General features: G+C 44.6%; 1 protein-coding gene across 3 annotated transcripts in view; it reads right to left on the bottom strand.

Annotated features, from left to right (window-relative positions):
- Positions 1-14,415: 14,415 nt before the first annotated feature.
- The window catches only part of LOC308671398 (zinc metalloproteinase-disintegrin-like protein H4 subunit A), a gene marked incomplete at its 5' end in the record, with an annotated part of 130,741 nt that continues 121,607 nt past the window's right edge, over positions 14,416-23,549 (bottom strand). For all 3 annotated transcript variants that reach the window (XM_081333551.1, XM_081333553.1, XM_081333552.1), the window contains 3 exons: positions 14,416-14,875; positions 15,446-15,578; positions 19,981-20,083. In XM_081333551.1, the coding sequence (XP_081189677.1) occupies positions 14,828-14,875; positions 15,446-15,578; positions 19,981-20,083 (284 nt within the window). In that variant the 3' untranslated portion in view covers positions 14,416-14,827. The remainder of the gene's footprint in view (positions 14,876-15,445; positions 15,579-19,980; positions 20,084-23,549) is intronic.

Raw genomic sequence — 23,549 nt, forward strand, 5'->3', positions numbered from 1 at the left:
TATTATGAGAAACTACATTAATTCTTTGACTTTGCTTATGAGAAGCCAGCTGAGAAGATTGCAAATAGCGCTCATATGAACCTAGGACACTGCAACTGTCATAAATACATGTTGGTTGCCAAGTGCCCAATTTTTAAGCACGTGACTATGAAGATGCTGCAATGATTGTAAGTGTATGGATCAGTCGTAAGCCATTTTTTCAGTCCTGTTGTAACTTTGAACAGTTGATAAATGAATGGTTTTAAGTCAAGGACTATTTGTACAACTTTCTTGATTAAAACTTGCTATTGGCTTTTGAATAAGGTGCTGAGGCCTTCAAACAATAATAGGTGGGGCTCAGGGAAAAAACATCCTAAATTGGATTCTGTGTTGCATATATGTACATTTATCTAAAATTAAATATAATTAGTACGATTTCTGTCCAATATCCCCCTTTTGTCACATTAAATATAGCAATTTGATGACTTCTAGAGGCCTCTGTGGACCATACCCAAGGCGGCATTGAGTGTGTGTGCCTATAGAAGCTTTGGTTTTACGTACAGTATCTATCCTGATATATTTAAATAACTCTTTGCAGAAATCTCACTGAAGGCACAGTGGCTAGATAAATGATATTTTCAGTGAATTATTTACTATATTTCCAAATGAGCGGCACGGTGGCCCAGAGGTGTAGACTCTCACATCACACTCAGGAGGTTGAGAATTCAATCCTAGGCAGTGACAGATGTTTCTCCATCTGAGCACAAAGAGAAACTGTTTGCTGTGAACTCCACATAGGCATCAGGAAGGGCATCTGACCAGTAAATGCTCAGCTCCATTCAGTTGCCCAGACTCCATCCCGATAAAAGGGATTACAGGGTCATTTTTTATTATTATTATATTCCCAAATATTTTCACTGGTTAATTTTAGATCCTTTATGTCCCTTAATTAATATACTTGTGGATTTCTACCCATGGATCTATGCAAGGTTGAATCATTGTTTTCCCAATAAACATGATTTTTGTGTTTCAGGGTACTTTTTGCATGCAAACGTATGAAAAAATCTACACTGTTAAAAAGCACTTGAATGTCTTAGATTTTCATTTATAGCTTTTCTGGAAACTAGCAGCCTACTTTCAGAAAGTTCTCCTTGGTTTTTGCATAGTTTGGATACCTAACATTCCTTTTTTTCCAACAAGATACATTTGGTATTCTCTCTGCAGCATTATTTCTGGCAACAGTATTTGGATTGGCTCCTCCTGTCCATAAGCACAAACAGAATTTTGCACAAGCAAGCTTTGGCAATAAAATGTTAACTTTCTGCTGTTTTTTTCCTTTTCAAAAAATATTGATTTCCATAATAAAAATCTATTCATATTGTTTTTCTCCCATCTTAAGATGTTATCCAGTGGACTGAATGGCATTCAAGATGCCTTCTTTTAAGTTTGCTCAGCACGAAAGGAAACTGCAAACAAAGTAGAATCATATTAGTTAATATTCGGTCCAAAGGCTGACACAGAATGCAAGTAGGTTTGATAGTAGCTGGGAAGGATAATTAAATTCCAACAATGAGATACATTAAATGTTTAATTTAAAAGCAAGTGTCCCAAAAAATTAGTATCCATGAATTAGTCCATTAATGCTGAGTATAACTCAGAGAAGATGAGTTGTATCAATCCCATTGACTTGCCTCATTTGTTCTGAATTTTACCTAGGGTGTCTTATCACTCCCAGAGAGAAGGGACAAAATGAGATTATTTCATAAATGCAAACAGGACTCATTCTTGATTCTTCTTTAACACAGGCAGTGCATCTACTGTAGGTCCTCTATTGCAGTAGCTAAGAGGTGGAAGGCTGACGATATGGTACACATAGCTTCAGTCTCCAGTATCTGTGACACTATTGTCAACATCCTTCTCCACAGCATAAGCAGTCTTGATATTACAGAATGACAGAATTGGAAGGGACTTTGGAGGTCTTCTAGCCCAACCCCCTCAGGCCTCAGGCAGTTATTTCCTCCTGCAAGTAATAAGAACAGCCCTAGCAACTGTAAAATAACACATATCCCCACTGATATTTGCAGTAGGAAATGTTCTATTCACCAATGTCTATGGATCTCCTCAGTCATCCAGGTCACAGCTGTCTCGAAGGTGCTCTTTCAAAAGACAAGTGGGCTTTTTTTCCCCTTCAGGAAGAAGAAGAAGAGAATGTTTTGCTTCTCATCCAAGAAGCTTCATCAGTTCGACATCTTCTTCTTCTCCCTCAAAGTTGCCTTCTGAAAAAACATCTTGAGTTGTATTCATCACTTTGGTGAGTCTTTATTTGCAGGAAATTTGATGTATTCTAAATTATCCATCTTTCCCCTTCCTCTCCTCTCCTCTCCCAATCCATAGTATGGGACAACCTCAGTAGATATATCTTGCTGAAAATTGAACAGTGTTCTCTAGAGGCAGTGTATGGAAAGCACAAGATTCTTTCAATTATTTTATAATAAGCTCTTGCTGCACTCAGAGATGTGAATAAGGCCTGAAGTTTTCAGTCCAATATGGGAGCTAGCTGAGCAGGAAAAAACTATTTTTCAGGTTTCAAAGTGTGCATATATGTCAATACTGCACAGCATTTTCTCAACTGCAGTCTAAGAGTACAAAATTTTTTGATCAAACATTGTCTGGCTAGGAGTCCCAAAAGAAGCTGAGAAATCAGGAATGGGAAATTTGATGCCTACCTAAGAAATATGGCCACTCCTGAGAGTTGTTGGAATTTTAGTTCAGCAATATTCTGAGAGCCACATGAGTCCCCCAGCCCTGTTATAAATAATGACTCAATAACCTTCATTGAAGAAATATTGGATAGAAGCACGTTACAGCGATTATATTCTTACTAGTCTTCTTGATATGAAGATATGCAAAATAACAATGGCAAACAACTGAAAATATTCTTCTCAGGGGTTTTGTAATGTGTTAAAGGTTGCAAGGATGAAAGCAAAGAGCTTAAGACCATTATTAAAAATTGTAGCAGCATCTTCCATAGTCAAGGCTGAGAAACTAAGGACAAGAAATCCATTATCATGTAAAATCAGGTGAAATAATGCAAACTGATAGAAATACGGATTGATTCCTAAACCCTACCATAGCTGATTTCTGTTGGTTGATCGATTGATTTACCTTCTTTGGGATAAGGTGAAAAAAGCAACTTATTTCTTCAAGCCTTCTGTTTGACTCGTTATTACTATAAAATACAGCCCCTGCAACGTGGAAGTCTTTAGTCTAACAGACAATTAGGCAGCTCATTTATTGTACTATACGTTATTTTATTCCATTATTCCCAGCTGGTTTGAACCATAGAAAATTCATTTTTCAGACAATTAGCTTCATCAATCCAAGGCAGATGGTTTCATTGTGCTCAAAGCATGCCCAACGTAGGCTGCACAGCTTACCTTTTCAGATGTGATTAAGCTTTGCACTGGTGCTTGCTCTCTGAATGAAGAGAGAAGGCCTATTCAAAACCTATCACCAGTGCAATATAAATGGAAGTTTTTTGGATGTTTTGTTTTTAAATTTGCTGTGTTGCACACACATATATATAGAGAGCTTCCTTAATTCCTGGTGAACAACTCCATTCATAAAAAATTGCAGTTTGCAAATTAGGCTTTTGAAGTAGGCATCTTTCTTTCCCATGCACATTCATTCAGATTGTCTCGCTGCAACAATGAGAATAGGGAAGAGATTCTCACACATCTAAGAAGAGATGATGGGATCCATTTCAGATGGTATGGAATAGGAATAAAACACTATTTTCATTTCTTTCCCAAGGGGATTTTATAACTCGAGGGCTAAAATGTAGCTCAGAAGCCAGCCAGCCAAACAAACTAAAACAAAATCACCATTGGCTTCTACCCTTTCAATTAGTAATCAAGAACATTCCATTGCATGCATGCTTCCAAGAATTTCTTCTAAAACCTGGCTTAAAAACAAGCTTTTATATTGGAACTACAGGGTAGGAAAAGGGAGAACAAGGAAATGAGGAGGTTTGCCAAACCCGTGAAAATACTGTGCTTGGAAAATCTGTTCATAATTAATTTGGGTTACCCCATTTTATTATGGTGTATATTAGGACCAGTTCTCATTTCCCCAACCCATAATTAGTAACTGTGGCATCAATGCTTTCATTCCTATGCGGCTGTCAACATTTCTTCATTTTCCTTCCTGAATAATTTATTTTCATTTCTTCTTCTGCCTAATATTTCTGCTCATAAACTCAAGGAAGTATTCCTACCTAATTAAGCATCACACAATGGGCAAAAAGTACTGTAGTCAGAGTTTGCTATCTAGTGCAGTAGCAATGTGGAGAAGAGGCAAGGTCACTGGGGTTGTGGACAAGCAAAGGGATGGTAATGATTAAGCAAGTAATTTCATTTGGATTTTCTTAATTAGATTTTCCCCCTTCTGTCTCTTTCTCTCCTTTGTAGTATATTTTACAGTATTTTGTGATAGTCTTGATTAAAAAAACACACACACACACACACACACCAAAACCCAAAAACATTCTGGTTCTAAAGGAGCAAATACATAAAAATCTTCCCCACCTCTCCTCTCCCAAAAAGAAAAACAGGGGCCAAAGAAGATTGATGAACCAATGAAATATTATTTGTCTTTTTTTTTAAATTTTACAATACCCATCACCTTGTCCAGATCCGAAGACACCCCATCAGTAAAGAGGAAGTCAAGTAGATAAAGAGAAATAATATCAAAACCCAAAGATAATCATAAAAAGCAAAGATAAATTCACACGGGGAGGCATAATAACAGGCTTTCATAGGCAGTTCAGCCTGTTTCAGGAAAAAAGTAGAAAAGAGGTCTGTGTTTGTGTCTGAATGTTGAATGGACTACTGGTGGACTGTGTCTGTAATCTGTAATGGAATATAAGAATGACTTTGGACCGGGCAGCAGGAGAGATGCTGCCTAGGAAAAAAGATAAAATCAGATAAAAGGTGTAGAAGCCCAGAACTGAGTAAACAGGCAGAGCAAGAAACTTAGAAAGCAGCACTTCCAAGAATTTATTAATGTAGCCTTGCAATAAAGTAAAATTCACTCACCTGGTGGTTTTTCCTGTCTGGTCTCCCTGGGAGGCTGACATTATCCCATCTGGTGGGAGCTGATATACAGAAGTCCTGCTGCCTAACTCTAACCCCTATGCTGTGGAGTTAGTAGTATTCAGCAGATTCTCACCCAATGACAAACAGATTCCACTTTGAAAAGCATTGTCTAATTTATCCTGGAGCGGCACTGTTTGGATTTTAAAATTAGAGAAATGGATCTCATTTCTCTACTGGCAACTAGTAGAATGGCTTTGGAGTCAAGTACTTAATACATGGGACCAGGATGATGTCCGCTGTAATGTATTGGGATTTTACTTGAACTGTTTTCACGTGTCTGTTTGAATGTTGCTTAAGGTTGCTCAGTTGAGGTGTCTGTGTAATGGTCGCTGGCTAGCCAGACATGCAGTCTCCAAGAAGATCATTGGATGATTTTGGGCGGGAATGGGTTCCTTTAAACCTATTGGTTGCCGCCTAGCAGCCAACCATATAAGTAGCTGCGCAGAAGCCTCTGGTTCAGTTCTGTTCCTGTTTGCCTCAATAAAGCAATGTTCCTGTTTGCAACCTCTCGTCTCGCTTACTGCCTCCAAAGAACTCACTACACAACATCCACCGTGTCAGAAAAATTGGAAAAAGGCAGTTCCACAAACAGAAGTAACCAGCGAAGCTGTTAGTGAAAGCAAAATGCAAATTTAAGTAGTTGGAATTCAGTATATAAATCCAAAACTAAAGCATCCCTGATAGCTGGCTACGTGGAGAACCATGCTGAAAAGTTAAGAAACATGTAAAAAATTATGATTTCTTTATGGTGTCCTCCATTGAAGTAATGCCAGTTTTAAAAGAAGGGTTGAGGAAGGCTCAGCTGTAGAGAAAGCAGGGGGCAAGAATTTATCCACAAAAGTAACTTTTACAGGAGCAAATTGGCTCATTGGAAACTTGTCATATACGCAGCTCTCTGAGCAGCTACATTTTGTTAGACCTTTCTCAGCTGTTAATGCTTTTTAAAAATCCTCCTGCAGATTTGCAGCTGCTACTATATGGGCTTTATATTTATTTATTTTCCTAAATTGTATACAACTTACATTATTTTTTATAATGCACAAGACACTACATTTCATGTACACTACAATTAAAGTCTATCTAATTTTCCTAATTGCCTTTATTCCTCTCCATTTTTTCTCCAACACAGGCTTTATTAAATGCATGTTAACTAATGTATTAAAATCATTTTCTAAAACAGATGATGACTTATTTTTTTCAATTTTCATGATTTTTCTATGAACTTTTAAAGACTGACAAATAAGAAAGGTTGATTTTCATTAATGTTCCCTGGAGTCTTGCAGATTCCATGTTTGGGGTTATGGCTTTTTCATGTTAAATATTGATATATGGTATAGAAGAGAGTTATTAAGCCTGCTTTAAGAATTATACTCCAGGGACGTGCATTTCCCCATGAAGATGATAGAAAATATACTGCTGATATTTTCAGCAGCACAATAAGTACTGTATTAGAGACTGCAGAGAAGGGAGGTCCAGTGGCCATATACATCCTGGAATACAAGATGTCCACTTCTTTTCCTAGCCAAGAAATCATGCCATGTTTGCAATAGCCCTCTAAAGAAAAAAATAACAACACTTTTTTTCCCCCAAGGAGATCCAGGGAATTAAAGAAATGTCACACAATACTTTATAAAACCCTAGTAAGACCACACCTGGAATACTGCAACCAATAGCTATTATAAATACACCAATCCTTGTTCCAACCTATAGTTTCCTCCCTCTAGGCTCTTAGATCACTGAGATCATGCATATCTGGGGAATTCTTTTATGGCTCTAATGTCAATTAGAATATGTTGAATATGCCAGTCTTTCTTCTGAAGATGGTCAAAGCATGCGAGTGGTCCTATTGCTGTTCCTCATGTTCCTGTATTTTATTGCAAAAGCAGTCCCTGGCATGCAGGAGAGACATTACATGAAGCAACCTGGGGGAACCTGATAATTACTGATTATAAATCCATGGAGTAATGGAATGAGATTTTGACAGGAAGGAAGGAAGGAAGGAAGGAAGGAAGGAAGGAAGGAAGGAAGGAAGGAAGGAAGGAAGGAAGGAAGGAAGGAAAGATAAATGTCCCAATCAGTTTGCCTGGAGTCCTCATTGGCTCAAGGATAACTGTTTGGGATTTTCCAAGAAAAGAAGATATCCTGCAACACAGTATTCTTTTTCTATAGATGTGGGAAAGGGGAAAAAAAATCATAGAAGCCTTTCCTGAACAACTAAGTCTTCTGAGAAAAGCTACTTCTGCCAATTGAGTTTTCCCTCTAGATGTATGCTAGTTTGCAACTGTCACTATTCAATCTGTATTTGATTCAACATATAATGAATAAAATCTGTAGTTATGGTGGAAGCTTGTTATGTATTTACAGGAATTCATGCTCTAACACAGGGGTGTCAAACTCAATTTCATTGAGGGCCGAATCAGCATTGCAGTTGCCCTCAGGGGGCCGGGTGGGTATGGTCAGGGTGGGCGTGGCCTACTGGGTGGGTGTGGCTAGAGTGTGTATGGCCTACTGGGTGGGCGTGGCCAGCTCTACATCATTCGCATCAAGGGTGCCTATGGGGTCCTGGGCAGGAGTGGGACAGATCTGAGGGTCTCTGGCAGAAGGAGGGTCTCTGGACCAGGGCCAAGGCAGTGGGGGCCGTTCCCTCACTGTTTCCAGGATGGCTTCGCGGGCCACATGAAACCACTTCGTGGGCCGCATCCGGCCCCCGGGCCTTGTGTTTGACATGTCTGCTCTAACAGAACTACTGAAAATCCAGGAAGATTTGCTGCTAGAGATGAGGTAGCTAGTTCAGATGGCAAGTTTTCAATGCAGTTTAAACTATATATATTTAGCTAACTTTCTCATCCAGTCCAGAGAAGTTTCATTTAGATTTTTCTTCTGTAGGTCATTCATCCACCTTTTTTAGAATTTCTGGGCTTCCTCCTGCAAAGTTTGCAGTCAGGAAGCTAGTCTGGACACAGTTTAAGCGTATGAATAAAGTGAGATTATATTATTTTCCCCCCCCCAAGGCCTAGCTTTCCTGCAAATAAGATTCCCATAGGCAATGAATTATTAGAAAAAATGAACTTTACGTATTGATTGGCTTTGGTGCCAGACTGTCTGAGGCTTTTGTACTGCTAGGTTAAAGCTGTCAGAATTAATGTATATGTCTGCAAGGAGACATGGACAGAGATTCATAATTAGTTAAGGGTAAGTGAGGTTTGACATGAAGGAGGCAATCTATTATACAGTAGTAGTGTAAGGTTCTTAGTAAAGCTTCTTTTTTGTTCCTTGTGGGCTAAATTCTGGTTGTCCTCTTGCTCCCCCTTCTGGCCAAACTTTTATGGTGTGTTTTGTGTTTGTGTGTGTGTGTGTGTGTGTGTGTGTGTGTGAGAGAGAGAGAGAGAGAGAGAGAGAGAGAGAGAGAGCGCCACATTTTGTCTTAATAAAACAGGTAAGTAACACAGAGAAGAAGCAACTTGATACAGGAATAGCATCATTTGCCTTACTAAACCACTCTGCACTTGCTGGAAATGCTTAAGAAGCATCAAGGTGCTCTTTGTAAGAAAATAGGACATTGGCGAGGTGCAGGCCCATTGAATTCAAAAAGGGGACTTGCTCAGACTGCAGACAATCAGCACACGTCTACCAGCCCTTATTTTCTTATGCCAGAAGACAAAGAATGAAGCAGATGGGTGTGGAGTCTTCAAACAACCCTAGTGTCTCCCGAGCCCTTGGTATCTGCTATGGTGGGAGGTGGAAAGATTTATTTCCTGGTGGATATGGGTGCTATGCATTCTGTAGTCACTAAACCACTGGCTCTTAAATCTAATCAAGTTATGCCTGTTGTTGGAGCCTCAGGATAATCCAACATCAACCCCTTTTACAACCTTTGGAAATGGATGTTGGAGGAGAAAGTTGACACATGGCCTTTTGAACGTGCATGACTGCCCCATCCACTTTTGGGAGGTGACCTACTTTCTAAATGACAAGCCACTCTTTCTTTTGATCAAGGAAGAATCACAATGTTTTTGCCAAAACTTGAATCCTGGAGACTTGTTTTTGCCTATCTTGAAATCCCCACACAGGAAAGAGTTTCCCCATCTAAGGCAGTCTATCTTAAACGCAATTATGTCATGGGTCTGGTCTTCAGGCAATCCAGGATGAGCTAAGCATATTCCTCCTGTGGAAATTGCCTTGAAACCAGGAGAGGAACCTGTGCAAATTAAACAGTATGCTCTTTCTGAGAAAGCTAGAGCAGGACTGAGGCCAATCACTAATTATTTCCTACAGTATGATCTTCTGAAGAAAGGGAAAACTTCCTTCCATTGTCCAGTTCTGCCATTTAAGAAATTATGTTTTGAATTTTACCTGTGTTCCATTTTACTGAAATATGATATGGCAAATAACTACATAGTTAAGACACCTGGTGGGTTTTCATCTGGCTCTGGACTGCAGAATTATCAGTCTACTCACAGCGACAATTCACCCTACAGTGCTAAATTCTTATATTTTGATTTCACCTTAGTTTTGCATGATTCAACTGTGTTGGGCTTAAAAGATGCCTTATTCTCTATTCACCTTCAACGAACTAGCCAGAGGTATTTGCTTTTCAGTGGTCTGACAATCAACATGTACTCAGCTATAGTGGACTATGTTACCCCAAGGATTTGAAAACAACCCAAGCATTTTTGGTGAAGCTCTTGTCTCTGACCTACTCAGATAGACACCCCCACCCCCAACCAGGAATAAATAGCACTGTATTGCAGTGTCTATGGAGATTCTCAATCATCCAGGTCATGGTTTCCCAAAGGTGCTTTTCAAAAGGCAGCAGGACTTGAATAACCGCAGAAGTGTCTTGGTGAAACATTTTCAAGGAAAAACCAAGAAAGTCCAGTTGCCTTTTGAAAAGCACATTTGGGACTCTGTTGCAATATGTGGATGATTTTTCTTTAGGGCTCTTTCTGAGATAGAATGTCTCAGAATGAGACAGGTGATTGTGAATAAGCTAAATCCAACTTCTTTAATGCCGGTAGATACCGTATATACTTGAGTATAAGCCGAATTTTTCAGCCCACTTTTTGGGCTGAAAAATCCACTTCGGCTTATACTCCAGTGAACAAAAAAAAGAACTGTCCCTTCGTTCGGAACAGGCTGCTGAGAGAAGGGAGGGCTGGGCTCCCCACGGCTGCCTCAGCAGTTGGCGCAGCCGCGGGTCCGGCGTTTGCCCGCCGACCAGCTGATGGGCGCGGGCGTGGCCGGGCTGTCCCCGGAGCCGGGCGGGTTCCACCGGCGTTCGGCGTTCGCCCGCCGACCAGCTGATGGGCGCGGGCGTGGCCGGGCTGTCCCCGGAGCCGGGCGGGTTCCACCGGCGTTCGGCGTTCGCCCGCCGACCAGCTGATGGGCGCGGGCGTGGCTGGGCTGTCCCCGGAGCTGGGCGGTTCCACCGGCGTTCGGCGTTCGCCCGCCGAACAGCTGATGGGCGCGGGCGTGGCCGGGCTGTCCCCGGAGCCGGGCGGGTTCCACCGGCTGGGCTCCCCACGGCTGCCTCAGCAGTTGGCGCAGCCGCGGGTCCGGCGTTCGCCCGCTGAACAGCTGATGGGCGCGGGCGTGGCCGGGCTGTCCCCGGAGCCGGGCGGGTTCCACCGGCGTTCGCCCGCCGAACAGCTGATGGGCGCGGGCGTGGCCGGGCTGTCCCCGGAGCCGGGCGGGTTCCACCGGCTGGGCTCCCCACGGCTGCCTCAGCAGTTGGCGCAGCCGCGGGTCCGGCGTTCGCCCGCCGAACAGCTGATGGGCGCGGGCGCAGCTGGGCCTTCTCTGATGCTGGGTAGTTGCCACCGGTCATGCTCCCCTGATCCCCACTGTGTTGTCGAGCCTGTAGGGCTTGACACCTGGCAGCACATCCCGCAGGGAAGGTCTGCTAGGGAGGTGGCAGTCAAGCGTTGTTTCCCTCCTCGTGTGTGTGTGTGTGTGTGTGTGTGTGTGTGTGTGTGTGAGACCTGCGGGAACGGCTGGTAGAGGTGGCGGCAGTCCGGCGTTTCCCCCCCTCATGCATGCGTGCGTGTGTCAGACCCGCGGGAATGGCTGGTAAGGAAGCGGCGCCCCCCCCTGTGTGTCGGGCCCACGGGGCTTGACACACAGAGAAACGCAAATGCCGGACTGCCGCCACCTTTACTAGCCATTCCTGCGGGTCTGACACACACACACACACACACACACACACACGCACGAGGGGGAGAAACAACGCTGGACTGCCGCCACCTCTGCCAGCCCTGCAAGCCTCTGCCGCTTCTCCAACGTGGAGATTTCCAGAGGTATTCGACTTCCAAGGAGACGCAGACTGCAGGGCAAGTCGGCCGAGTGCCTTGGCGACATTCCGGCAAGGCAAAAGGCACAAAGGGGGCAGGGGTCCCTCAGGCCAGCTGGGGAGGGGGAAAGCGCGTGCTCTCGGCTGGCTTAACCCAGTTCCATTTTGCAAGGCAAAAAGGAGCCGGGAGAGGGAAGCAGGGAGGAGCTCTCCGCCCACCCTCTCTCCCGCCTTTCATTCCCCGCGTTGAACAGCGCGAGTACACACGCTACGTGACTGGAGACGCATCCCTCCCTCCGGCCAGCTTGTTCTGCTCTCGCTCCGTCCGTACAAAACAACTGTTATCCAGCTTTATTTACTCCTGCCCGAGCCAGCAGGGCTTACGTTCTCCTCTTCTCCCCCTCCCCCTCACTGGAGCGCTGCCTGCCGCCTTTATTCCCCCCGCCCCCTCCGCAGAACAAAGGAATGCGAGGCGCCGAGGCAGCGCCCTCCAGCCAGCCCCTTCCAGCGTGCGCGCTTCTCGCCCAGTCATAACAACCAACGCCTTAAGGACTGCTGCGAGTCCTCCGGCTCCCTTCTCCGGTCGCCGCGGCCGCCGTCGCCCTCCGCCCCGGCAGAGGCTTGCAGGGCTGGCAGAGGTGGCGGCAGTCCAGCGTTGTTTCTCCCCCTCGTGCGCCCATCAGCTGTTCGGCGGGCCAACGCCGGTGGAACCCGCCCAGCTCCGGGGACAGCCCGGCCACACCCGCGCCCATCAGCTGTTCGGCGTGTTGGGCAAAAAAAATAAGAGATATTTGTCTGGCTGAGGAATTCTGGGTGTTGAAGTCCACAAGTCTTAAAAGTTGCCAAGGTTGGACACACACACACACCCCATATCGACCACTTTGTTCAGTGATCGATTCAGTCAGTCTTTCGGGCTCAAGTATTGATTGATTGATAAGCTCATTTCCAAAAAAAAAAAAAAAATCCACAAAAAACGGGAAGGAAAGAATATGGCATTTGGGCATAGTGTCTTAAAATCTTTTAAAACAGCATCTTAAAATGCTTCCGTTGGCTTACTGAAATGCAGAAAAGTTTAATTCTTGGGGAGAATCTGGTAGGTTTGGGTTCTGAAGAGGAAGGGTAGAAAGGAATTCCGAAAAACCGCAGGAGGCACTAACGGCTGAACCTAAGGTGAAGAAGGACACGCGGCGGTGGTTTTGGGTGTGATGCACTGGAAGATCCCCCCGCAGGCCTTGGCTGCTCCCTATTCACTTCCAGATGGGAAGAGGACGCCGGATGTTCTGCTTAAATGCAAAGAGCAAGCGCCTTTTGCACGCTTTTACGTGGTCGATACTGCAGCCAGCCTTCCCCCTGGAAGGCGATTTCTAATATTCCCCTTTTTCTCTCGTCCTCCAACCTGCCGCAGCTCTTATCTCCTCTGTCTGGCAGGATGTAGAGAAGGCTGTGTCTTGTGCAGCTGGCCTAGCATATGCCGCGTGGATCCCCCGGAGACCGCTGGAGGCCCGGGGACAGTGGGAGGCTTTTCATCCAGAAGGCCATACAAGTAACTCAAGCTTTTTCCCTCCGCTGTTGCTTTCCCTTCCTGCCGGCTTTGCACAGACGATGGCGGGCTCCTGGTTCATTGTATATCCGGTTGGGACAGGACAGCCCGGCCACGCCCGCGCCCATCAGCTGTTCGGCGGGCGAACGCCGGACCCGCGGCCGCGCCAACTGCTGAGGCAGCCGTGGGGAGCCCAGCCGGTGGAACCCGCCCGGCTCCGGAGACAGCCCGGCCACGCCCGCGCCCATCAGCTGTTCGGCGGGCGAACGGCGGACCCGCGGCTGCGCCAACTGCTGAGGCAGCCGTGGGGAGCCCAGCCGGTGGAATCCGCCCGGCTCCGGGAACAGCCCGGCCACACCCGCGCCCATCAGCTGTTCGGCGGGCGAACGCCGAACGCCGGTGGAACCCGCCTGGCTCCGGGGACTGCCCGGCCACGCCCGCGCCCATCAGCTGTTCGGCGGGCGAACGCCGAACGCCGGTGGAACCCGCCCGGCTCCGGGGACAGCCCGGCCACGCCCGCGCCCATCAGCTGTTCGGCGGGCGAACGCCGAATGCCGGTGGAACCCGCCCGGCTCTGGGGACAGCCCGGCCACGCCCGCGCCCATCAGCTGTTCGGCGGGCGAACGCCGAAAGCCGGTGGAACCCGCCCGGCTCCGGGGACAGCCCGGCCACGCCCGCGCCCATCAGCTGTTCGGCGGGCGAACGCCGGACCCGCGGCCGCGCCAACTGCTGAGGCAGCCGTGGGGAGCCCAGCCGGTGGAAACCGCCCGGCTCCGGAGACAGCCCGGCCACGCCCGCGCCCATCAGCTGTTTCGCGGGCAAACGCCGGACCCGCGGCCACGCCAACTGCTGAGGCAGCCGTGGGGAGCCCAGCCAGTGGAACCCGCCCGGCTCTGGGGACAGCCCGGCCACGCCCGCGCCCATCAGCTGGTCGGCGGGCGAATGCCGAACGCCGGTGGAACCCGCCCGGCTCCGGGGACAGCCCGGCCACGCCCGCGCACATCAGCTGGTCGGCAGGTGAATGCCGGACCCGCGGCCGCACCCACGGTCGGGGGGGCGAACGGGGGCGGCCATGAACGGCCACAGAGCACACGTGCCGGCAGGGATGGCTGGGAGAAGGCTGGAGACGGCTGCCGGTGGTCGCGCAGCTCCATCAGCTGGGAGGCGGCAAGAAACAGCCGCGGGTGGAGTCAACGAGCAGCTCCTCGTGGCACAGAATATAGATATGTTGCTAAGAAGGGGCCAAGCTTATACTTATACTCGGCTTATACTCGAGTCAATAACTTTTTCCAGTTTTTGGGGGTAAAATTAGGGGTCTCGGCTTATACTCGAGTCGGCTTATACTCAAGTATATACGGTAATTCACCTGATGGTTTACCTCAGGATTGTATGCAAGTTCTTGATGTGGTTTACTCCAGCAAACCAGATTTGAAAGACGAGCCTTTACAAAATTCAGAATGAGAATAGTTTATTGATGGAAGCAGCTACATCTTGGAAAGCCAATGTGGAATTTTGGAAGAGGAAGCATTGATTTCGAATACACCAGCTCCAAAGGCAGAACTTGATGCATTAAATGGGCTTTGCAATTGGCAAATGGTAAAATGGCCATTTTTCTTGACAGCAAATAAGCCCTTGGTGTTGTTGATTCCCATGGAGCTTTGTGGTGGGAAAAAGGTTTGATTACAGCAAAAGGTAAAGAGATTAAATATGGAGAAGGAATCTTGTAGAATTTAGATGCCATCTGGAAGGTAAAAATGATTTACTAGTAGGATGCAGGCAGATTGGTCTCTTTGGACTTGAGGGAAGTAAAACCTTCTGGAAGAAGGATCTCCAAAATCAAATCTGAGAGAAGCCAGTGGTTGATTAGTAGGCTGTATTCACATCAACACACTGCCTGTTACTGTTGCAGACCTGAAAGCCAAAGCAAGAGATTATCAGTGGAATAAGACTGCACTTTCCTACAAAACTAAACTCTGTCGTTCCTTAGAACTAACCCCAACTTCTGTCAGGTTATAAAAACCAAGGGGAAGTGATTCCTCATCCTTTAAGATAAGCTTTGGGTTTTCTTCAGAATTTCTAAGTGGCTTCATTATTAAGTCACAACCAGCTCTGCCCTGATTTTCTCATTTCTCTCTTCCCTATGGAGATGCCTACAAGTTCAGAGAAAGGACTGTCTCTTGACAGTCTATCCAAAGATACTGTGAGAAAGAAGCACAAGGCTCTGAGAAGGCCAGGCGTTTTCTTCTTGCAAGAAAGAAACAGCCCCGGACATTCACCTCATTTGTTGGGGTTGTAGTTTGAAGGAAAAACAAAATAAGAAAACCAAATGAAGGCTAGATGAATACTTTTTCTTCTTCTTAGATTCACTGTAGTGTGGAAAATCTAAACGAGCTTTCAGCAAGATCCATTGTGAAATTTTTAGTGATCACCCCTTGGAATCAGACTTTAGACCACACAGATTAGCGGTAAACTTTTACTAACCTTTCCATCTGCACATTTTGTTCCAAGATCAACCATTCCATAATCTGGATCACTTTTTAAACCGGTGGATTTGCAAGAAATTGTATTTCCAGTTGGGGGCTCTACGCAGAATAACCTGCCACACTTTTTATCCCTGAAAAGGAAATAGTGAATTCATGCTAATTAACAAGAATGGAGTAATGAGAGGCTGGTTCCTTTGCTTATTTGAAAGCATTTTGTTTCCTTGTTCGTTTCCCATGTCACCATATCCTGGGTGACTTACAATACAATAAAAACTTACAAATTGCTAAAAACAATTAGAATAAAAGTTAAAAATTAAAAAGCAAGGTGAAGGGCAGTCTGGGGGTAAGAATACCTTCTCTACCCAGTCAGCCCACCCCTACCTAGCAGGCCCATGCTGGGGACCCAAGTAGAGCCAGGTTTATAGGCTGTTCCGGGAGGCCAGAATTCTGGGGTAGACCTCACCTCTGACAAGAAAATATTGCCAAGGGGGGGCCACAGCAGAAAAGGCTTTTCTCCTGCACCTCACCAGCCAAAGGTCTTTGGTTGACAGAATCCAAAACAGGCCCTTTCCATGGAAACACTGGGGCAGGTTAGTCCCAACAAGGTGAGGCAGCTCCACTGATACCCTGGACCCATGGAATAAAGGGACTTTAAAGGTCATGACCAACTCCTTGAATTTGCCAAGAGCACACTGGCAACCTGTGCAGCTTGTGTAACAATGGTGTCACATGTGCCACACCAAGGCCTCCCGGACTCTCAGCGTCATTGCCTTCTGTACCAGTTGTGGCCTCCAAAAGCTCTTCAAGGGTTATCACTATGCAATAATCCAGCTGAGAACAGGGCATGAGTGACTCTGCCAACAATCTTGAAGTGTGTTGTATGTGTGTTTGTGTGTTTGTGTGTTTAATTAGTGATGGAGAACCAGACGTTTGCTCAGCCTCAGTAGGAACTAGTTGCCTCTAACACATAACTGAAAAATCTCACAAGGTGTTTCAAGGTTTGGGGCAAAATAGAGAACACAGTTCCTGTATCTCCAACTGGCTCACTGTGATTTCCCTGTTTTTTGAGGGTGAAGATGATTGAGTCAGGATTCTTTTCCCTTAAAAAATCCCCCCTCCCCCCCCTTCTCCCTCCCCCCTTCCTCTCCCCCCTCCCCCCCTCCCCCCCGACTTCCCAGAGCTAAATACAAGGTATATATAAAAAAAACAATCATAAACAACCATATACTAACAACCATAAACTCTAAAATCTATCACTCTCTAGCTTATATAGGATAAAACAAACCTTAGTAATATTAAATATATATAAATATATATAAAAAAACTAATATAGAAAAAAAAACAAAGAAAGAAGACTTATTCAAATATAAAACTTCTTAACCCTATACTTATTCTGAATAAACTCAAGCCATTTTCTCCCTTCCATAATATAGCGTTCCTGCGAGTAATCTTTCAAATAGGCCGAAATCTTCACCATTTCGACCAGGTCGGAAACCTTTAAAATCCACTCTTCTATGGTCGGCAGTTCCTCTTTCCGGTACTATCCTATCAAAAGTCTTACTGCCGTAATTAAATTCAACATCAACTTAGTATATTCCATCAGACTTTTATCCAAAAAGCCTTAACCTTTTTACAAGTCTACCATATATGAAAATATGAAAATATATTACGTCTTTATCACCGCACCTCCGACATTTAGGCTAATAATTCAGATACATGCTTAGCTTTTTAAAATCTAAATACCATCTATAAAACATTTTGTAAAAATTCTCTCTTAGATTTCAAACTTGTATAAATTTTACATTCCTCACCCAAATCTTTTCCCACCTCCCACTACTTGACTGTAAGTACGTTGTGAAAGTTCCATAGACTTCTGCTGATCTTGTTCTTTTATCTTTTTTGATCGTTTTAAAGCAGCACGCGTCACCCTCTGTTCTCTGGGATCATCCAAAAGTGTTATAACTTGATCTCCTCCAGCACCACTCTCCTCTGTCTGTCCATCTTCAGCCTCTTGATATTCTCCTTCTCCAGATCCCTTTGCAGCTTCCAGAAGTGTTAATGGGGTTGCTTTTAAAACATTATTGTAAAAATCACGCGCTTGCATCACAGTAACCAGACGGTACCTTTTACCTTCATGCATCACCATCAACCCAGCTGGAATCTCCCATCTGAACCTTATATCTCGTTGCTTGAGCTCTTGCACAAGAAATGTAAAATCCTTCCTTCTCCTTAAAATCTTTGGAGGAATTTCTTTTAGAACCAGAACTTCTTGATCAGCAATCACGACTTTAGTATCATAGGCAGCTTGTATAACTTCATCTCTAATTTCCCTTTTTGCAAAATAAACCACCACATCTCTAGGCAACTTTCTCTGTCTAGCAATCCATGAGTTCACACGATACACTTTATCCATGCCTCCTTTTATTTCAGATGCTGGCTGATTCAATACCACTTCGAGAGCCTCAGAAACCAGCTGCTTTAAATCTTCCTTAATATTCTCCTTTAAACCTCTGATTCTAATGGCAAACTGCATCTGGAAATATTGAGCAAGACTCAATTCTCTATCCATTTTGTCTCTTAAATCTTCATTCTCCAATACTTTTGCTTCTAATATGGCATTCTTTTGAGTCGAATCTTTGACTTTTTCATCCAAATCTTCCACACATTCAGCCACTTTATACACTGAAGACAAAATGTCTACCTTCATCACCCTGTACTTCTGTTCCATCCTCTCCTCCATTCTCTCCTCCAACTTCTTCAATTTCTCCTCCATCTGTGCAAATTTATCACCCATTGATTCCAAAATTGATTCCAAGATTACCTGGGTATGTTTTTCAAGAGCATCTTGTAAGTCCTTCGATGTCACTACATCAGGAGGATGCAATGCCTGCAATGATGATTGTTGCACCGGGGAAGTTCCAGCACTCCGAAGAGTTTTAGGGGGAGGTTTAGCCGCCATCTTTTACTTTCAATTGTGACGCACTTTCACTTAGAGTTTAAAAAGTCCATCAAGCTCGAGAGTAGAATAAAATAATCCTCTTCACCTTTTCCTCTTGTACCGCTCTGCCTGCTCTTTTTATTCCATAGTCCTTCCTTCAGGCAGGGGTGGTCGCAGACGCCTGGCTCTGCTCCATAAAGTCAGGAGCAGAGGCGCTGGCCAGCTGGGAGCGACCCAGGCTACGGGGGAGTTCAATCCTTCGGCCGCCCAAGCTGCAAGCTCAGGCGGCCCCGGAGAACTCAACCCCTACCTGGGGCCTCACCCCCTCCTCTTCTCCCGAGGAGGGGGCTTAAAATTCGCCCGAACAGCTGATCGGCGCTGTTTCGGGCGAAAATCACTCAGCTGAGCCGCGGGCAGCCCGGGAAGGCTGTCTCCGTCGCCGTGCAGCCACCGGAAGTCGATTGAGTCAGGATTCTTATCTTAAGAGCAAGGAATGCACCTGTTATCCACCTGGAAAACTCCTAAAGTAGATCTTAGGAGGCTTGGTTTTTCCATATCTCTGGCTTAAAATTCTCATAATCTCTGATCAGTGGATGACGGGATGATGGGAGTTGAAATCTACAGATCAACCTCACTAAATGTTGGAGAGTGAAATTGTCCTGAAAAATTGCTAACATTCGATTTCAATTTAATAAAAATATGAGAGTAAAGAGTAATAACAGGAAACAATGGCACAGGGGTCTGTGTGTTTGTGTAAGAGCTAAAGGCAGAGTTTGGATTTACACAGATGACTAAAAGAAAATGTGCCTTATTGTTTATTTTGGGTTCAATATGTGGTACAAATTTAGCCATTGTGCTTTCTAAATCATGATTTATCACTAAATGCAATTCATAATCTCAGCCAACCAGGGTTTATTCAGTAATATGCAGGGTAAACAAGCTGGGTGATGTCCTCCCAAAGAGAAAGGCTGATTATAGCATAGTCCTTGACTTATGACCACAAATTGGTGAAGAATTTCCATTTCTAAACAAGGCTGTTGGTAAGTGAGCTACTCCCAATTTTATGACCTTTTTGCCATGGATGTTAAATGAATCACATGGTTGTTAAGCAAATTTGACTTCCCCCATTGACTTTGATTTACTAGAATCTAGCTGGGAAGGTCAGAAATGATGATCATGTGATCTTGGGACACTGCAGCCCTCATAAATATATGTTGGTCGCCAAGCACCCAAATTTTGGTCACACGACTATAGGAATGCTGCAACATTAAGTAAGTGCAAGGACTAGTTGTGCGTCACTTCTTTGAAGTCATTAAACAAATAGTTGTAAGTCAAGGACTATATCTCCTTTCTGACACAATCTTTTAAAAGGCACTTCTATCCTTATGGCACTCCTTTTGCACCCAGCTTTTGTTCCATCTTGTAACCGAAGATGGAAAACTAAGGAAAATTAGCCATTCAGATATTGACTCACATTTCTGTTGTTTTAGCAAGGTGATAGAATCAAGTTCCAACAGATGTGGACATAAATATATTTCTTATGTTATCCTTATATTATATCATCATCATAGCAGGAAATAATTTAGATTGCTTACTGTGGTTCGCATTTAATGTATCTACCGTTTTCCCTTCTGCAGTGGTAATCTTCTGTGCCTTGCAGGTTATAGTCAAAACATACATCTGGAGCCACAGTTACACCTGCAAGAGAGAGTGAAGACAAATACCTGAATGTGTAACATGCCAGCAATATAAAGATTGGCTTAAGAGATCTCAGAGGAGAGATTATTTGCTTATTATTTGCTAGTTAATATTTGCTTATTTGTAATCTATTATTCCCCTTCATGGATTACTGCCTTGTCGTGGCGAAGGGGCTTGCGTAATTCAATGAAGCTATGAGCTATGCCGTGCAGGGCCACCCAAGACGGAAAGGTCATAGCAGAGAGTTCTGACAAAACGTGATACACTGGAGAAGGAAATGGCAAACCACTCCAGTATCTTTGCCATGAAAACCCTATGGACAGTACCAAAAGGCAAAACGATATGACGCTGGAAGATGAGCCCCTCAGGTCGGAAGGCGTCCAATATGCTACTGGGGAAGAGCAGAGGGCTAGTAATAGTAGCGCCAGAAAGAATGAAGCGACTGGGCCAAAGCCGAAAGGACGCTCAGCTGTGGATATGTCTGGTGGTGAAAGGAAAGTCCGATGCTGTAAAGATTTTTTCTCCATAGGAACCTGGAATGTAAGATCCATGAATCAAGGAAAGCTGGACGTGGTCAAACAAGAGATGGCAAGACTAAACATCGACATCTTAGGTATCAGCGAACTAAAATGGACAGGAATGGGTGAATTTAATTCAGATGACCATCAGGTATACTACTGCGGGCAAGAATCCCTCAGAAGAAATGGAGTAGCCTTCATAGTCAATAAAAAAATAGGAACAGCAATACTGGGATACAATCCTCAAAATGACAGAATGATCTCAGTTCGAATCCAAGGCAAACCATTCAATATCACAGTAGTCCAAGTCTATGCCCCAACCACCGGTGCTGAAGAGGATGAAATTGACCGGTTCTATGAAGCCCTACAGCACCTTATAGAACTAACACCCAAAAATGATGTTCTTATCGTCATGGGGGATTGGAATGCTAAAGTAGGAAGCCAAAAGATAACTGGAATAACAGGCAAGTTTGGCCTTGGAGTACAAAATGAAGCAGGGCACAGGCTGATAGAATTTTGTCAAGAGAATACGATGGTCATAGCAAACACTCTTTTCCAACAACCCAAGAGACGGCTTTACACATGGACATCACCAGACGGTCAACACAGAAATCAGATTGACTATATGCTCTGCAGCCAAAGATGGAGAAGCTCTATACAGTCAGTAAAAACAAGACCAGGAGCTGACTGTGGCTCAGACCATGAGCTTCTTGTTGCAAAGTTTAGGCTTAAATTAAAGAAAGTAGGGAAAAGTGCTAGGCCAGTCAGGTATGAATTAAATCATATCCCTGTTCAATATACAGTAGAGGTGACAAATAGATTTAAGGAATTAGATCTGATAGACAGAGTGCCTGAAGAACTATGGACAGAGGTTCGCAACATTGTACAACAGGTAGCAACCAAAACCATCCCAAAGAAAAAGAAATGCAAGAAAGCAAAATGGCTGTCTGAGGAAGCTTTGCAAATAGCTGAGGAAAGGAGGGAAGCGAAAGGCAAGGGAGAAAAAGAAAGATATGCCCAATTAAATGCAGAATTCCAAAGAATAGCTAGAAGAGATAAGAATGCCTTCTTAAATGAACAATGCAAAGAAATAGAAGAAAACAATAGAATAGGGAGGACCAGAGATCTTTTCAAGAAAATTGGAGAGATGAAAGGAACGTTTCATGCAAAAATGGGCATGATAAAGGACCAAAATGGCAGGGACCTAACAGAGGCAGAAGAGATTAAGAAGAGGTGGCAAAATTACACAGAAGAACTATACAGGAATGAGCTTAACATCCCTGACAATCACAATGAGGTGGTCACTGACCTCGAGCCAGACATCTTAGAATGTGAAGTGAAGTGGGCCTTAGAAAAGCTGAGCAACAACAAAGCTAGTGGAGGTGACAGTATTCCAGCTGAGCTATTCAAAATCTTAAAAGACGATGCAGTAAAAGTGCTACACTCAATTTGCCAGCAAATTTGGAAAACTCAACAGTGGCCACAGGATTGGAAAAGATCAGTTTACATTCCAATTCCAAAGAAAGGCAGTGCCAAAGAATGTTCAAACTATCGCACCATTGCACTCATTTCTCATGCTAGTAAAGTTATGCTTAAAATTCTACAAGCTAGACTCCAGCAGTATGTGGATCGAGAACTACCAGAAGTACAGGCAGGATTTCGAAGAGGCAGAGGAACTAGAGATCAAATTGCTAACATACGCTGGATCATGGAGAAAGCTAGAGAGTTCCAGAAAAACATCTACTTCTGCTTCATTGACTATGCTAAAGCCTTTGATTGTGTGGATCATAACAAACTGTGGCAAGTCCTTAAAGAGATGGGCATACCAGACCATCTTATTTGTCTTTTGAGAAACCTATATGCGGGCCAAGAAGCAACAGTGAGAACTGGACACGGAACCACTGATTGGTTCAAAATTGGGAAAGGAGTCCGGCAAGGCTGTATACTGTCGCCTTGCCTATTTAATTTATATGCAGAGCACATCATGAGAAAGGCAGGGCTAGATGAATCAAAAGTTGGAATTAAGATTGCCGGAAGAAACATCAACAACCTAAGATATGCAGATGACACCACTCTAATGGCAGAAAGTGAAGAGGAACTAAAGAGCCTCTTGTTGCGAGTGAAGAAGGAGAGTGCAAAACTTGGGTTGAAACTAAACATTAAGAAAACCAAGATCATGGCATCTGGCCCTCTCAATTCCTGGCAAATAGATGGGGAAGAAATGGAGGTAGTGACAGATTTTATTTTCCTGGGCTCCAAGATCACTGCAGATGGGGACTGTAGCCAAGAAATTAAAAGACGCTTGCTCCTGGGGAGGAAAGCCATGGCAAATCTAGACAGCACACTAAAAAGCAGAGACATCACCCTGTCAACAAAAGTGCGTATAGTCAAGGCTATGGTCTTCCCAGTTGCAATGTATGGCAGTGAAAGCTGGACCATAAGAAAGGCTGAACGCCAAAGAATTGAAGCCTTTGAACTCTGGTGCTGGAGAAGACTCCTGCGAGTCCCTTGGACTGCAAGGCAATCAAACCGGTCAGTCCTAGAGGAGATCAACCCTGACTGCTCTTTAGAAGGCCAGATCCTGAAGCTAAAACTCAAATACTTTGGCCATCTAATGAGAAGGAAGGACTCACTGGAGAAGAGCCTAATGCTGGGAAAGATTGAGGGCAATAGAAGAAGGGGACGACAGAGAATGAGGTGGCTGGATGGAGTCACTGAAGCAGTGGGTGTGAGCTTGAATGGACTCCGGAGGATGGTGGATGACAGGAAGGCCTGGAGGAACGTTGTCCATAGGGTCGCGATGGGTCGGACACGACTTCGCAACTAACAACAACAAAAATCTATTATTTTGTAATCCATTATTTATCTAATCCTCAGTATGCTTGAATCATCCTCTATCTGATACAGTGCTACACTAAACTTGCTCATTTCATTTTATAGACACAAAA

Source organism: Vipera berus (assembly GCF_964194415.1).
Source record: "Vipera berus genome assembly, chromosome: 8".
In the NCBI taxonomy this organism is placed as follows: Eukaryota; Metazoa; Chordata; class Lepidosauria; order Squamata; family Viperidae; genus Vipera; species Vipera berus.